Below are 17,824 nucleotides of genomic sequence, written 5' to 3'. Positions count from 1 at the left end.
ATCTCCTTCAGGCACTTGGTAGTGCAGAGAGATGGTCCAGCCTGAGGGCATGCAAAAGCCTGGTGTACACCTCTGCAAGCTCAAAGACCCTCCCAGTGAAGCTGCTTGGAAATCCCCTTCATGTTGGTGGCATTCTAGCATTAGGGAAAGGGGCATTGGGTGGGGAAAAAGTTCCCTAGGAATTTCTAATTGGAAAAGCAGAAACTCTGCTCAATAGAATCATCAGATCAGTGCTAGATATTCTTCTTTTTGTGCCACCACTGGCCGGGGATGTGGCCTGGTAAAGGGCTGGGTTTGGAACACTCGGGTCCAAGCTGCTCACACAAAAGCTCCCTGCCGAATTAAAGACTCCAACCTGTCAACACCTCTGTTTTCTTCTCAAGCATTAGCTTGAGGAACATTCCATGCACACATCACCAAGATTTCATGAATGACACCCCCAGATCCTTCATTTCCTGAAGGATGCACCTCCCTTTGCCTCCTTCATGCACAGGAATCCCAAAACACTTGAGGAACATTCTCCTGTGTTCCTCATTTGTTGGCAGAGGGGCTCAAGTGTTTGAGACCACAGTAAACAAACAGCTTTTTCATGACAAGGATGAAAGTCTATCTCTGAAACCTCAGATCCTCTACAAAACTGACACGTTAGCCTCTCCAGAACTCAAATAAGCCCCAAGGAGGGGGTTTTCTGGCTTATAGAACTCCCACTGCCAGTGGGGACTTGCTGGTCAGGGGATGCAGCAGCCCTAGGAGCTGGGGGCCAGCAGAGGCACTCACCGAGGCGAGGGGAAGTGATGGTGTTCACGTTGATCTTGTCATTGCAGACTTCTTGGTGGCACTGTTTGTAGGCTGCCGGCTTGGAGAGGGTTGGGCACTCATTGCCATGGCGCCCGGTGACCTTGTGCATGCACTGCACCACACGGGACTGCAGGCCCTTCCCACAGGTCGACGAGCACTGCCAGAGACAGGGAGAGCTGAGCTGAGGACAGCTGAGCTAGGGGCCTAACCCGGGCTGAGGGGCTTTGACAATGGCCTCACGTCATAGCACCCTTGGGCCAGGCCCCTGCATGTCGTTCCTACGTGCTTGAAATAATTGCAGGACAAGAGGGCTTGGCTGTATACCAGCTGCCTGATGGAAAACTGTTTCAAGATATTAGGGACTGCATGTTTGTGTCTCCCCAACATTTACATGTTGAAGCCCTAACCCCCAGTGGGATGGCATTTGAAGGTAGGTCCTTTGGGAGGTAATTGGGTTTAAATGAGGTCATGAGGGTGGGGCCCCCATGATGAGATTAGTGTCCTTATAAGAAGAAGAGAGATCAGAGTTCTCTCCCTCCACCACGTGAGGACACATGACAAGTCAGCCATCTGCAAGCCAGGAAGTTGTCCCTCATCAAAACCAAATATGCCAGCACCTTGACCTCAAACTTCTCAGCCTCCAGAACTGTGAGAAATAAACGTCTTGTTGTTTAAGCCACCCAGCCTGTGGTATTTTGTTACAGCAGCCTGAGCTAAGACACAATTGTTGAAATATTAGTTTATGCTGGTTGCATTTCACCTCCCACCCTCTCATGCCTGTTCCAAGCAGAGAACCATCTGGGTTTTGAAATTCTCCAGTGAGCAGGGTGGCTTGCTGGCACCCAGGAGGGACTGGACCTGATGGCCACAGGGATCTCCCTGGCACTTTGTGCCATGTTAGGCTCCCGGGCCTTTGTCCAGCCCTGGGTGTGGAGAGAAGCCCAATAATGATGGGGCTGAATTTCCACAAGCCTGGAGGGTCGGGGGTCAGAATTAAGTAAAGTTAGAGAAAATGAAGAAGTGCAACCTTTCTTGCATAACGGAGTCATGGACTAATATTGGGGCTAACAGTTTTAATTTAGACACCCAACCCCTAGTTCTTGGCATTTCCAGCATTTGCAGATGTGGGTGTGCTAAAATCAAACCAATGTATTTAGTTTAGCAGACCATCCTGCATTCCCAGTGAGTGGCCTTCTAAGACTTTACTATGTGTTCTGTCTCCTGCTCTTCTTCCCATTCCTCTTCGGGCTCCTTTAAAGTGTTTGACAGGGAACCTGCCAGGTATCCAGCACCACTCCCTCATCCTGCTTGCTAGCCCCTCGGCCCTTGCTTGTTTTCCGGGGAGCCCTTGGAACCATCTCTCCATTAAGTTGGTCTCCTCCCAGCCAGAGAGCCTGGTCCACATGCACACTCTCTCCATCTGGGGTCCCCCAGCATGCTCACAACCCATGATTTACGGGGTTCTGAGAGCACTCTGCAAAACTTTAATAAAGCAAAGATCACAGGTGTAGTAGCCCAGCTGGAGTTAACACTGGCACCTCAGGGTAGCGAGAGGGGAGCAGGGTCTTTCCTCTGAATGCCACATGTGGTGAGGATGCCAGGTGCCATCTGGATCACGTGCCTCCCTCTCTCTTCCCCTTGGGTCTGACCATGGCCTGTGCTGGAGGAAGGGCCTTCCCTGGGGGTCTGTGAGGGGTTACCCTGCATAGGCTCAGCGTGGATCCTTTCATCCATGAGAAGTGGCCATCATCTGCGCTCCCAAAGGGGCTTTTGCACCTCAGGTGAATTCCTCTGCTTTCTAGTCTAACAAGCAGGATCACATTTTTTTCACTTTAGAAGGATAAAGAGCTCAGAAGGCATGGTGCTCTGATGGGGCCCAGTCTTTTCAAATCACGAAAGAGGTAGGAAAACCACAAGTGCCCCATTGCCTCCGCTGCCAACCCCCATCACCCCCCTTGAGAGTCCTGGCATGTTCAAACCAGAATGGGCTCTCCCTGACAGGCAAGGTTGTGTGCCTGGCTCCATATCCATCTTCTGGATAAATCCATCAAGGGCTGCTCACAGCCTTGAGAGTCCCTCGTGCATGATAAATGCACATTTCTGGGTTCCACCCCAGACCTCAGGAGTTGGTACTGGAGCATTTGGAAATTTGAGGGGTGCTGCAGTGGAAGAATGATGTCACATGAGGAGGTTCCCACCAACTGGAGACCTGGAACATGGGACAAGTGTCATAGCAACGTGACTTCCACCTGGAGGGCGTCTCGGAGGGAGTGGCTTCACGTTGGGATCTGCTGCATGGGATTACCTGGAGAGCGTTGAAAGGTCTTGATGTCCCAGAACAATCAATCAGTATCCCTGGAGGATGCACTGGGCATCAGTATTTTTCAAAGCTCTCCAGGTGACTGCAACAAGCAGCCAGAGCTGAGAAACTCTGACTTACCCTGAACTTCTCCCCTGTGTCCTGTGTAGAGTGTGAGGAGCTCTCTTTTCTTACAATGAAGTAGTCAAGTATTTGTATACAAATGTGTAATTAAGCAAGAACAGACATCCACCTGCAGCCCCAATTGCTGAGTTTATATACAGGTGATAGGTGTGCTCAAATACAAGAGATGAAGCCTTTCACTCAAAATTATTCTTGGAAAAGAATAAGTTGCCTTATAATTAAGTAACAACAAAACCTCTCATAGTTCAGGGGCGGGGTAAGGGATACCCTCAATTATTTGTAGCAAGATCACTTGGGGGTTAAAAGAAAAAGGGACGCAAAGAAATTAAACTCTCTTCTTCTGGAAGTAGGACACCATAATCATAAATGAGGAAGGATGGTGTAAGAAACTTTTAAAGATCTTTTGAAAAGTAATCTGGTAGGAATTGGTTCAAGATGGCAGAGTAGAAGGACGTGCACTCACTCCCTCTTGTGAGAGCACCGGAATCACAACTAATTGCGGAACAATCATCGACAGGAAGACACTGGAACTCATCAAAAAAGATACTCCAAATCCAAAGACAAAGGAGAAGCCACAGTGAGACGGTAGGAGGGGTGCAATCACAATAAAATCAAATCCCATAACTGCTGGGTGGGTGACTCACAAACTGGAGAACAATTATACCACAGAAGTCCATCCACTGGAGTGAAGGTTCTGAGCCCGTCAGGCTTCCCAACCTGGGGGTCTGGCAAAGGGAAGAGGAATTCCCAGAGAATCAGACTTTGAAGGCTAGTGGGATTTGATTGCAGGACTTCGACAGGACTGGGGGAAAAAGAGACCTCACTCTTGGAGGGCACACACAAAGTAGTGTGCATACCAGGACCCAGGGGGAAGGAGCAGTGACCCCATAGGAGACTGAAACAGACGTACCTGCTAGTGTTGGAAGGTCTCCAGCAGAGGTGGCGGGGCAGCTGTGGTTCACTGCTGGGACAAGGACACTGACACCAGAAGTTCTGGGAAGTACTCCCTGGAGTCCACCATTAGCCCCACCAAAGAGCCTGTAGGCTCCAGTGCTGGGTCACCTCAGGCCAAACAACCAACAGGGAGGGAACTCAGCCCCACCCATCAGCAGACAAGTGGATTAAAGTTTTAGTGAGCTCTGCCCACCAGAGCAACAACCAGCTCTATCCACCACCAGTCCCCCCTATCAGGAAGCTTTCACAAGCCTCTTAGATAGCCTCATCCACCAGAGGGCAGACAGCAGAAGCAAGAAGAACTACAATCCTGCAGCCTGTAGAGTGAAAACCACATTCACAGAAAATGAAAAAGCAGAGTACTATGTACCAGATGAAGGAACAAGATAAAACTCCAGAAAAACAACTAAATGAAGTGGAGATAGGCAACCTTCCAGAAAAACAATTCAGAATAATGATAGTGAAGATGATCCAGGACCTCAGAAAAAGAATGGAGGCAAAGATTGAGAAGATGCAAGAAATGTTTAACAAAGACCTAGAAGAAATAAAGAACAAACAAACAGAGATGAACAATACAATAACTGAAATGAAAAATACACTGGAAGGAATCAATAGCAGAATAACTGAGGCAGATGAATGGATAAGTGACTGGGATGACAGAATGGTGGAAATCACTGCCATGGAACAGAATAAAGAAAAAATAATGAAAAGAAATGAAGACAGCCTAAGAGACCTCTGGGACAACATTAAATGCACCAACATTTGCATTATAGGGGTCACAGAAGGAGAAGAGAGAGAGAAAGGACCCGAGAAAATATTTGAAGAGGTTATAGTTGAAAACTTCCCTAACATGGGAAAGAAAAAAGCCACCCAAGTCCAGGAAGCACAGAGAGTCCCAGGCAGGATAAACCCAAGGAGAAACATGCCAAGACACATAGTAATCAAATTGACAAAAATTAAAGACAAAGAAAAATGATTAAAACCAACAAGGGAAAAATGACAAATAACATACAAGGGAACTCCCATAAGGTTAACAGCTGATTTCTCAGCAGTAACTCTACAAGCCAGAAGGGAGTGGCACAATATATTTAAAGTGATGAAAGGGAAGAACCTACAAGTAAGATTACTCTACCTGGCAAGGATCTCATTCAGATTCGATGAAGAAATCAAAAGCTTTACAGACAAGCAAAAGCTAAGAGAATTCAGCACCACCAAACCAGCTGTACAACAAATGCTAAAGAAAATTCTCTAAGTGGGAAACACAAGAGAAGAAAAGGACCTACAAAAACAAACCCAAAACAATTAAGAAAATGGTAATAGGCACATACATACCAATAATTACCTTAAACATGAATGGATTAAATGCTCCAACCAAAAGACACAGGCTTGCTGAATGGATACAAAAACAAGACCCATATATATGCTGTCTACAAGAGACCCACTTCAGACCTAGGAACACATACAGACTGAAAGTGAGGGGATGGAAAAAGATATTCCATGCAAATGGAGACCAAAAAGAAAGCTGGAGTAGCAATACTCATATCAGACAAAATAGACTTTAAAATAAAGACTATTACAAGAGACAAAGAAGGACACTACATAATGACCAAGGGATCAATCCAAGAAAAGGATATAACAATTATAAATATATACCAACATAGGAGCACCTCAATACATAAGGCAACTGCTAAGAGCTATAAAAGAGGAAATCGACAGTAACACAATAATAGTAGGGGACTTTAACACCTCACTTACACCAATGGACAAATAATCCACACAGAAAATTAATAAGGAAACAAAAGCTTTAAATGAAACAATAGACCAGACAGATTTAATTGATATTTATAGGACATTCCATCCAAAAACAGCAGATTACACTTTCTTCTCAAGTGCACACAGAATATTCTCCGGGATAGATCACATCTTTGGTCACAAATCAAGCCTCAGTAAATTTAAGAAAACTGAAATTATATCAAGCATCTTTTCTGACCACAATGCTATGAGATTAGAAATCAGTTACAGGGAAAAAAATGTAAAAAACACAAACACATGGAGGCTAAACAATACATTACTAAGTAACCAAGAGATCACTGAAGAAATCAAAGAGGAAATAAAAAAATACCTAGAGACAAATGACAACGAAAAGACAATGATTCAAAACCTATGGGATGCAGCAAAAGCAGTTCTAAGAGGGAAGTTTATAGCAATAAAATCTTACCTAAAGAGACAAGAAAAATCTCAAAAAAGCAATCTAGCTTTACATCTAAAGGAACTAGAGAAAGAAGAACAAACAAAATCCAATGTTGGTAGAAGAAAAGAAATCATAAACATCAGAGCAGAAATAAAAGAAATAGAAACAAAGAAAACAATAGCAAAGATCAATAAAACTAAAAGCTGGTTCTTTGAGAAGATAAACAAAATGGATAAACCTTTAGCCAGACTCATCAAGAAAAAGAGGGAGAGGACTCAAATCAATAAAATTAGAAATGAAAAAGGAGAAGTTACAACAGACACCAGAGAAATACCAAGCATCATGAAAGACTACTACAAGCAACTGTATGCCAATAAAATGGACAACCAGGAAGAAATGGACAAATTCTTAGAAAGGTATAATCTTCCAAGACTGAACCAGGAAGAAATAGAAAATATGAACAGACCAATCAGAAGTAATGAAATTGAGACTGTGATTAAAAATCTTCCAACAAACAAAAGCCCTGGACCATATGGCTTCACAGATGAATTCTATCAAACATTTAGAGAAGAGCTAACACCCATCCTTCTCAAACTCTTCCAAAAAACTGCAGAGGAAGGAACACTCCCAAACATTCTATGAGGCCACCATCACCCTGATACCAAAACCAGACAAAGATACTACAAAAAAAGAATATTACAGACCAATATCACTGATGAATATAGATGCAAAAATCCTCAACAAAATACTAGCAAACAGAATCCAACAGCACATTAAAAGGATCATACACCGTGATCAAGTGGGATTTATCCCAGGGACGCAAGGATTCTTCAATATACTCAAATCAATCGATGTGATATGCCATAGTAACAAATTGAAGAATAAAAACCATATGATCATCGCAATAGGTGCAGAAAAATCTTTTGACAAAATTCAACACCTATTTATGATAAAAACTCTCCAGAAAGTGGGCATAGTGGGAACCTACCTCAACATAATAAAGGTCATATATGACAAATCCACAGCAAACATCATTCTCAATGGTGAAAAAGTGAAAGCATTTCCTCTAAGATCAGGCAAAAGACAAGGATGTCCACTGTCGCCACTATTATTCAACATAGTTTTGGAAGTCCTAGCCATGGAAATCAGAGATGAAAAAGAAATGAAAAGAATCCAAATTGGAAAAGAAGAAGTAAAAATGTCACTGTTTGCAGATGACATAGTAATATACATAGATAATCCTAAAGATGCCACCAGAAAACTACTAGAGCTCATCAATGAATTTGGTAAAGTTGCAGGATACAAAATTAATGCACAGAAATCTCTTGCATCCCTATACACTAACAATGAAAGATCAGAAAGAGGAATTAAGGAAACAATCCCATCTACCATTGCAATGAAAAGAATAAAATACCTAGGAATAAACCTACCTAAGGAAGTAAAAGATCTGTACTCAGAAAATTATAAGACACTGATGAAAGAAATCAAAGATGACACAAATGGATGGAGAGATATACCATGTTCTTGGATTGGAAGAATCAATATTGTGAAAATGACTATATGACCCAAAGCAATCTACAGATTCAATGCAATCCCTATCAAACTGCCAATGGCATTTTTTACAGAACTAGAACAAAAAATCCTAAAATTTGTATGGAGACACAGAAGACCCCAAATAGCCAAAGCAATCTTGAGGGAAAAAAACCCAGCTGGAGGAGTCAGACTCCCTGACTTCAGACTATACTACAAACCTACAGTAATCAAGACAATATGGTACTGGCACAAAAACAGAAATACAGATCAGTGGAACGGGATAGAAAGCCCAGAAACAAACCCACACACCTATGGTCAACTAATCTATGACAAAGGAGGCAAGGATATGCAATGGAGAAAAGACAGTCTCTTCAGTAAGTGGTGCTGGGAAAACTGGATAGCTACATGTAAAAGGATGAAATTAGAACACTCCCTAACAGCATCCACAAAAATAAACTCAAAATGGATTAAAGATCTAAATGTAAGACCAGACACTATAAAACTCTTAGAGGAAAACATAGGAAGAACACTCTTTGACATAAATCCCAGCAAGATCTTTTTTGACCCACCTCCTAGAATAATGGAAATAAAAACAAAAATAAACAAATGGGACCTAAAGAAACTTAAAAGCTTTTGCACAGCAAAGGAAACTATAGACAAGATGAAAAGACAACCCTCAGAATGGGAGAAAATATTTGCAAACGAATCAACGGACAAAGGATTAATCTCCAAAATATATATGCAGCTCAAGTTTACAAAAAACAAATAACCCAATCAAAAAATGGGTAGAAGACCTAAATAGACATTTCTCCAAAGAAGACATACATATGGCCAAGAGGCACATGAAAAGCTGCTCAACATCACTAATTATTAGAGAAATGCACATCAAAACTACAATGACGTATCACCTCACACCAGTTAGAATGGGCATCATCAGCAAATCTACAAACAACAAATGCTGGAGAGGGTGTGGAGAAAAGGGAACCCTCTTGCACTGTTGATGGGAGTGCAAATTGATACAGCCACTATGGAGAACAGTATGGAGGTTCCTTAAAAACTAAAAATAGAATTTACCATATGACCCAGCAATCCCACTACTGGGCATAAACCCAGAGAAAACCGTAATTCAAAATGACACATGCACCCCACTGTTCATTGCAGCACTATTTACAATAGCCAGGTCATGGAAGCAACCTAAATGCCCACCGACAGATGAATGGTTAAAGAAGATGTGGTACATATATGCAATGGAATATTACTCAGCCATAAAAAGTAACGAAATTGGGTCATTTGTAGAGACATGGATGGACCTAGAGACTGTCATACAGAGTGAAGCAAGTCAGAAAGAGAAAAACAAATATTGTATATTAACGCATATATGTGGAATCTAGAAAAATGGTACAGATGAACTGGTTTTCAAGGCAGAAATAGAGACCCAGATGTAGAGAACAAACGTATGGACACCAAGGGGGAAAAGCGGGGCGCTGGCGGGGATGGTGATGGTGGGATGAATTGGGAGATTGGGATTGACATATATACACTAATATATATAAGATAGATAACTAATAAGAACCTGCTGTATAAAAAATAAATGAATAAAATAAAATTCAAAAAAAAAAAAGAAAGAAAAGTAATCTGGTAAGTGGCTATACCCAGAGACTGGGGGTCCACACCAGCAGGGTAAGTGAAGGAAATGGCCAAGGGTCCTAATGCAGTGCAAAATCCTACGAATGTAAATCAAAGTCTTGCCTATGCAAAGTCATGCCAACCCAGAGCAACATCATGCCATAGCTTGCAAGGGAATATCCAAAGAGAACAGCACATTCAAAAAAGGCAGTATCTCAGCAAACCTGGATGGCAGTGCCCTGTACACTCTGGTAAACTGAACAGGGGATTCAGATAGTGGAGTGAGTGATGATGAAGACAGATGCTGCAAATATTAGGATGCCCTTTACAAAACTGCTTATATTCAACCGTTTTCGACCCCAGAGAAATAGGAATTTTATCAGGTTCAACTTCATAATATGCTAAAGACAGAAAATAGCAATATTTTAAAATTAAAACATAATATATAAACTTTAAATATGAAATACAACTACATGAATAAGTTACATATTCTAAGTAGGCATTTGACTAGTCCACCTACACCATTAAAGACTTTTATATCTAAATTGGTCGTAAAATTTTTAAAAAGCCCTGCTCCCTGGGAAAGCATGTACGTGAGGCCTTATTTCTGTGACTACTGGGCACTTGGGGAAGAAGGGGCCATGTGTCCTGCTCTTCAGACACTACCAGCCCTTGTCTTCCCATCTTGACTTGGCTCACTGGCGCCACCTGCTGTAGGGGACACACCAGGAAGAAGAGCGGCGTGTCCTCATAGTCCGTCCTGGAGAAAGGGTGCATCCAGGGTGGGGCAAGTGGTGGTGGGGTTTCTGGGTCCCCAGGAAACTCTGCACAGGCTAACAGAGAAGGATCTGGGACTATGGTCTCGCTCCCATGGGCCCCCTGACCATGAGGTCTGCAGACTCTGCTGGCGGGGCAATTAGCCTGGCTGGGTCACTTCCTGCCCAGGAACACCAGGTAGGGTTTCAATGTCTTTTGCAGGTGTTGTTATTATTTATGTGAAATCAGAGCAAGGGCTCAATCTGATGGATCTACTAAAACCAAATGCAAAATTGACAAGGTCTCTGGCGGGAAAGGACCAATGACCCTTGTAAAACTCAAGAGTTTGAGGTGACCTCAAAGACTAGTCTCCCCTCTGAAAGTTCTTAGTCTTGTTTAACATGCTCTGGGGTTGGGTGGGGGGAGAGCATTCATGACACCTCTAGCCTATGCGGGCGGCATGCTTGTTCTGTCTGTGAGCTCACCTGTAGGATTCCATGACAGTGTGGAACATTCGACAACCATCCCAAGGGGCTGATCTTGGCCACTGAGCTTGATGGGGGTCAGTGTCTTGCCCAAGGTCACAGATTAGTGAGTGGCAGAGGAGGGACAGGACCCCAGCTGCCCCATCCCAAGGACCGAATTCCATCTTCCTGTATGAATTAGAGGTTGAACTGGATGGAGCTTCTATGGGAGGCCACGAATCAAAAAACCAGGTTACTGTCCAGCTCCACCATTTCTTCATTATCTTTCCTAGCTTGAGTCACTGGTTTTTAATTTTTCAGTCTGTAAAAAAAAACTGCCTCATGAGATCACGGAGGGTGTCTCCAAAGTTCTTCTGCAGAGACTCAAGCGTCTGTCCTCATGGCTTTCCAACACCTCTGAGAGGCAGGGCTGGGCCAGGTGAGAGGCTGGGGCTGACCCTCAGCTGCTGTCGGGGCCATGTGAGACCCTGCAAACTCTGCCCCTGGGATTAGGTTTTGCAGAATTTTAGCTGCAGTCCTGGGGGCTGCCATTCACACAGCTCTGGGCTGTGAATGGCTTGTGCTCACTTGGAAGAACCTTTGAGAATATCGGGTATTTGCTTAGCCACCTAAGAACGGTGTCTGAGCCAGCCCCACAGAGGCTGCTTCAGAACGTCAGGTGAGGAGACAGGTTACAGAGTAGCACGTACAGAAACCACCCCATTTTTTCCAATACCTGTGTGTGTGTGTGTGTGTGTGTGTGTACCTATATAAAAGTTGGGAAGACAAACAATTAAAAAAATTTACTGTGCTGTCATCTGGTTTTGTAGGACTAGTTTTTCTCTTCTGTGTCTTCCCAAGCAAGATAGAATTACCTATGTAATTAAAAACAAAAGTGGAAAATTCCACCAATGACCCTTTGGTGCAGCTGCCACCTTCCAGGCCTGCTGCATTTTCATTTGAGCCGAGTTGGTGCCTAGCCTGCCCCTGGCCTAAAATCCATGCATAACTACCCACTCCTTGGCCGGAGTTTCAGCAGGGACAGTGCAGTGGCAACAGGACAGGCCTGTCAGTATGCTGCATCCCCCTTTACTAGCTGTGTGACCTCGGGCAACTTACTTAACCTATACGAGCCCCAGCTTCTTTATTTGTAGCTTGAGGATAATAAAACCTTTCTTGCAGGATGATTTCCAGGATTAGAGACAGCTTAGAGCAGGTGCCTAGCAGGAAGTCTGGGATGGACAAACGCTGCTACTATTATTAACAACAGTCAGCGTAGGGCCGAGAGCAGAGAGAGCTGGCCGGGGGTCCCTGGAGCCCAGGAAGGTGCCCTGAGTCACCTGGCCTGCTTAGCCCTCCCTGGGCTGCCATGCCGGTCACCAGGCAGGTGTGGACATCCACATTTGCCAGGAGCACAATTAGAGATTGATTTGGCCCTGAAGACACTGCATCCTCCTGTAACCTGAGCTCGCTGCATTAAGGGTAGCACAGGCACAGACAATGAATCTCACCTCTGTCGGCCTCCCCTCAGCCTCCACTTTAATTCAACAGTGAGGAGACGGCAGTGTCTCCTGATAGCATCGAATTAGCCCCAAGCATCGCTGTGAAGCCATTTTTCAGGCTTTTAAAATCTAAGCAAATAGATGTATTAAAAAACAGATCTGGTCTTCTTTAAAGCACACTGTCACTGTTGGGTAGTTTTTTCAAGCCACTCATGACATTAACATTTAATGTGGTTCCCCGAGACTCAGGAAACCAAGACAAAATGGAGCAGTAATAAATCCGCCAGGAAAGCTCCTTGCCAGGTGACCTGGAGTAAGTGCAGCCCCCTCTCCAGCAAGTGCCTGCAGCTGCACATCACACACAAGGTCTGGGGACCTGCCACCCATCCCACGGGTGGCGATGATGATGATGATGGTGGTGAGGGTAGTAGTAACAGCAGCAGGTCCACCTTTTGCCTGCCTCCCGGTGCCGGGCACTGGGCTCACACCCATTCTCATGAGTCCTCATTAATCTTCACACTAACAGCTGCTGTGGCAGGGCCGGGCGCTCAGAACACAGTAGGTGCAGAATACATGTGCACTGACTGCAGGAATAGTGTCTGCAGGGCACAGCACCACCTGCAGAGAGGCAGAGCGTGAGGCTCAGAGGGTCCACGGTCTTCCCCGTGATGTAGCCCCCGGGCCTCCCATCCCGGCTGCTGCCCAGAGGCCTGCACTCCTCTGGGGCCACACGGCTCTCCAGCAGGGAGGAACCAGGCCTCTGTCACCATGTGGAGGCCCAGTCCTGATGACACGCTCCACCACGGCATGGTAAAATCCACCCAGCTGTAAAATCACGACTATAAATGACGCCAGATTCCAAAGGGATGTTTTGAGAATTAGCTAAAGGAAGTTGTAAAAATCTTGGGAAGAGGAAAACGTGACAGGAATGTTTAATACACACATGAGCGCTGGCTCCTACAGAGTGGAGGACAGGCAGGGGCTCCCTGCACAGGCTCTGGGGTGAGCAGGAAGAGGGTTAGGGTGAAATAATGCAAAGATGAATCCTCACTGCGCAGTGTGCCCACCCTACGCTCTCACAGAGCCACCCTCCGAGGGGCCAGCCTGCCTCTGAGGGGCAGCACGGGACAGCCCCGCATGACAGTCAGGGGGGCAGGGAACCCCCTACGGGAACTTCATTTTCTGCTCGTGTCTGAAAGGTACTGGGCTGGTAAAATGTCAAAAGCTCCCCAAAAGCATTTTTGACAGATTTCCCCCCAAAACTTGGCATGAGCAATGCAAATCTCAGAAGCTGTTGAAACCTGAAATAGTAGGCTTAAACAGTGATGAAAATCCCCACCGTCTTTGCTCCAGCCTTGAAATTGGAAATGCTTTCTTAGACACACACACACACACACCCCTTCCCCCTTCAACTCATACTTTCTTTCAAACTGTTTTTGAAATCCTCAAATCCTTGAATCCTATCCTCAGCCTTAGCTTTGGATTCCCCTCAAACTCTCTGAATTCGCAGCCTGCTGTCCTACAGGTTCTGGTTGGAACGTTATAGTCCGGGAACCAGAAGGCCCAGGTGACCCCCCGTGACCTGCAAGGGCTGGCTATCCCAAGAGCTCTTGCTTCTTGTTTCAGATGGGCGCCAGGAGCACAGAGGGGGCTACAGGAGCTGTCTCACTGCCTCCCCTCAGGCAGGAGCTGCCACCAGTTTCGTAACTTAGCTCTCCCAGCTTATCAGAGACTGTTTGAAAGACCCTTCCCCCCTGCTGCAGAAGGATGGCCTACGTGCCCAGCAAATGCTGCACAACCGTCTCCTGCCCTGAGCCATGCTGTCATCACGCGGAGCCCCAGGTCAGGGCACGCGCTGTTTCATGGGGTCCAAACCACATTCAAAGAACTCATCTCCTATGACATAAATATTTTACAGGCCTGTATAAGAAATGCGATTCTGATCAGAGATAAGAGAACTGTGACTGTACTGGATGATGATGGTGAAGAAGATGATGATAAAAATGAGCACCTACGCCAAGCACTGCACTAAGTGCTTTATATGGATGCCCTAGGAGGCAGGTACCCCTAAACTCATCTGACAGAGAATGATGCTGGTTCAAGGTTAGATGAGGTCACTGCAGAGCAGGGACGTGCACCTGTGTTGTCCTGACCATGTGCCCTGCTCTGAGGTCGCTGACAGCGTGTGTTGAAACCAAAGTGTTCCTTAGGGATGACAGCTTCTCTGATTCAATGGTCATGTCTAGGCAGTGGTTAAAACCTAGACTGGCATGTGGGGGAGGCATCCCCACTCTCTGATCTCTCATTCCACACAAAGGCAGCTGATTTGAGGAAGGACACTAGGTGAATGGAGGGGCAGCAGGGAAATGGAGGGGGCAAAGGCATTGGCCTTTAGACTGCAGCTGACCCTTGAACAACTCGGGAGTTATTCTAAGTGTAATGTACAGTTGGTCCTCCATATCTCCAGTTCCTCTGCATCTGAGGATGCAACCCCGGACCACATACACTGTAGAATTTACTATTGAAAAATACCCACGTCAACTGCATTCAGTTCACTCCCATGCAGGCACCTCTCCTGGCAATTTCTGGGGACCCCACCGCTCTACAACAAGTTCATTTCTCTCATCTGAGCAGGTGTGGGCCCTGGACTTTAACTCCATGACCCAGTGGCAGGCTCTGTTCACCCACACAAAATGCTCCAGACCAAGGGGGTATCTGCCCCCTCTCCCTCCTGCCCTACTCAGAAAAGTACTGAAGCTTGATGACCCTCTTTTCACTGTTGCTTACACTCCCAAGAGTAGTACGGAATGGAGGATTTGCTGATCCCTATCTGCATGCAGAGTGCTGACTGCCTGTGTTGTATGGTTTCACAATCCCAGAAAAGGGCCCTGATGTCCCCAGTGCCTCTTATGTTTGCTCTTGGATGCTCAAGTTTCTTTTATTAAGGACTCAACTTTTTATTTCACAAATAAGAGGAGACAACATGCATGATCTCCTATAGAGACAACAGATTTATACTACAGTGTAAATGATTAATACAAAGCCCTTGGGAGAGAAGGTTTTGATTGGTGGGCTGGAGAGAGAGTAGATAAATACTTGACTTTACAACAAACTTATGCCTATGATGGTTAGACCTGAGGCATATAACAGTTCATCTACTTCCCATTTCAAATTAGAAACCTAAGCCTCTGACATTATTATGTACCTGAAGGAAAGGTGGATTAAGAGCCAAAAGGCAGGGACCAGACTTCTAGCCCTTCCATTTACTAGTTGTGTGACCTCAAGAAAAAAGTTACGTCACCACTCTGAGCCTCAGTTTCTTCACCTGTAAAATGGGGATAGGGTCAAATGGGAGAATGTGAGTGAAAGTGCTTTATAAATTCTAAAGCACTGGTGAATGTCAGGGCCACTGTCACTGATCCCAGTAGAAGTAGCATCACTCTCCACCAGCACCCTTGTTTGGGGCTGCCCCTGGCAGGGGCTGCATTTGTACCTGCCCAGTGGGACTTAGCGTGGCCTGGTGTCTGCAGCTGGCTCCACCTGTCTGTATCTAGGCTGGGTCATTGTCCACTCTTGTACCCTCAGTGCTCAGCACAGGTTGGCACACAACAGGAGCTCAGGAAATGCTGGTTGAATCACAGTGACTTGGTTGCAGGCCCACAGCAAGTGGGTGCCCCAGCCAGGTTGGCTGCCCAGCCTTGCAGAGTTGGGGGGAGGGGTCAATCCCCACCAAAGCAAGTGCAGGCTTCAGAAGTGGTGCTGGGGCTGAAAGCTTTCTCGAACAAGCCCCCCCCCCCCCCAGTGACACAAAGTCTGTTCATTTCTGAGACCATGGAACTTGAGCCCCCATCTCTGCCCACAACACAGTAAGGCATCTAACAGCAGTCCTGGGAATGCACCGACACAGCCATGTTTGAATGGGAGGCTCTCCCTGGCTTCTTCTTAGGGCTCTGCAGCTACAGGTACGTGCATGCTTATGGCTTCATTTGATCTCCTAAGGCCTCTGGGAAGTGCTGGGGCTCAGGTATGAGGGGCACATCTGGGGTTTGACTTAGGCCTTGCAAGTGAGGCCAGTCCCCTTCCAGGGGACCTCCACTGGCACCAGGAAGTCAACGGCCACTTTTGATCTTTTCTGTAAAAGGGAACGCCATACTCTTAACACAGAGAGCCAATGGTTTTCTTTAAAAACACCATCTATTATAATCCCTCCAGAATAATTTGTTTCTAATTAGAAACATCCCATCATTTCAGTGGTGATTAATGCCTCTGGTCTTGAAACTGAAACATCTCAATTTCTGATTAAAAGACACTCTGTCTTAGAAAGAAATGTGATTTCCTCCTCTCCCAGTTTCAGTGACACCTCCCTCCACACCCCACCCCCAGGTTGAATACATGGGCCCAGCATTTAGTGGGAAAAAACAATGATTCGCCCAGATCTGGAACTAGCTAATATCCCAGGAGGGCAGGCAGCTGCATGGCAGTTTCCAAACAGAGCAGAGCAGTAATACTGCCCTCAGCAGGGTTGGGAATGTGAAGTCGGTCTCTCGGATGGGATCCTGGTTAGGGTTCAGCCATTTGCCGAGGCTGGGGGAGGGAGAAGGGGCTCCAAATCCCCTCCAAGCCTGTCCTGCCTCAGCAAGGTTCTGGTGCTGTTCTCAGGCACCCTTACCCAGCTACAGAAAGGGCTGGATGCCAGACCCTTCCCGAGAGATGCTTGGTCCTTCTCACTTCAGGAAGTGAAGGACAGCACCTGTGTTGCCTGTCTTTGGGCTGGCCTGTCCATCATCTCCCTGGAGATAGGCTTATCTTTCTCAACAGCACCTTAGGGCCAAGTGATAGGAGATTGCTTGGAAGGAAGATGTCAAAGTGTCCAGATACACTGGAAATCTGACAGTGTTCAGACTTCTTTCTACTTTCCTTTTGGGCAACTTGTTTGCTACCTTCAAAGTCTGGCATGTGGGAGGTTTGGATGCTGGTTACAGGAGGGTCATTCACGATGATTGGTTTAAAAGTGCACTGATCCCAATTGTGTGACAAGGGCACAGCAAAAATAACACATCAATCAGAAAGCAAATCCAGTCTGAACAAGTGAAAATGTCAGGGGAAGATCCATCCTCTGGAATCCACTTCTGGCAGCCTGGTCACCCAGTGAGTGAGGATAAGGGCCCCATGGGACCGGTATCCGTCCCAGTTCTCCAGAGCAGGCACAGGGAAAAGCAACGGACAGATTTCTACTGCTGTGCTGGGGTGGGGGTGGGGGGCGTGCCAGCCTACCCAGTGATGGCGGCTGAAGAAGGCAGTGGCAGTGAGGCGAACAGCTGGGGTGGGGTCTCTAGGTTCAGTTCTATGCAGTCCCCACCACCGCCAACCCTTGTTCCCAGTGTGTGCACACGTGCACACACATATATACACACACGTTGCCTTCCACGTCAGTGTCCCTGCAGTTCTTGGCCGGGAAGAACTAGTCTGCCCTGGGCCCTGGCTCTGGCCAGACCTGCTTGGGGGGGAGCAGCTGGCACCAGTTCAGGCCCAGTGCTCGCCCCAAAGGCTGGATGCA

At 46.1% G+C, this 17,824-nt stretch overlaps 1 protein-coding gene and 1 long non-coding RNA gene across 12 annotated transcripts in view; one reads left to right on the top strand and one right to left on the bottom strand.

Annotated features, from left to right (window-relative positions):
• Positions 1–17,824, bottom strand: part of ADAMTS17 (ADAM metallopeptidase with thrombospondin type 1 motif 17) — a 373,038-nt gene that overhangs the window by 22,439 nt on the left and 332,775 nt on the right. For all 11 annotated transcript variants that reach the window (XM_082448431.1, XM_082448437.1, XM_082448441.1 and 8 more), the window contains one exon: positions 778–955. In XM_082448431.1, coding sequence (XP_082304557.1) covers positions 778–955 — 178 coding nt within the window. The remainder of the gene's footprint in view (positions 1–777; positions 956–17,824) is intronic.
• LOC309654486 overlaps positions 1–17,824 on the top strand; it is a 551,553-nt gene that overhangs the window by 211,625 nt on the left and 322,104 nt on the right. The gene's annotated exons all lie outside the window — the stretch shown is intronic.

The sequence above is a fragment of the Balaenoptera physalus genome, assembly GCF_965194825.1.
Source record: "Balaenoptera physalus genome assembly, chromosome: 2".
NCBI lineage: Eukaryota > Metazoa > Chordata > Mammalia > Artiodactyla > Balaenopteridae > Balaenoptera > Balaenoptera physalus.
This window is presented reverse-complemented; position numbering and strand designations above follow the sequence as displayed.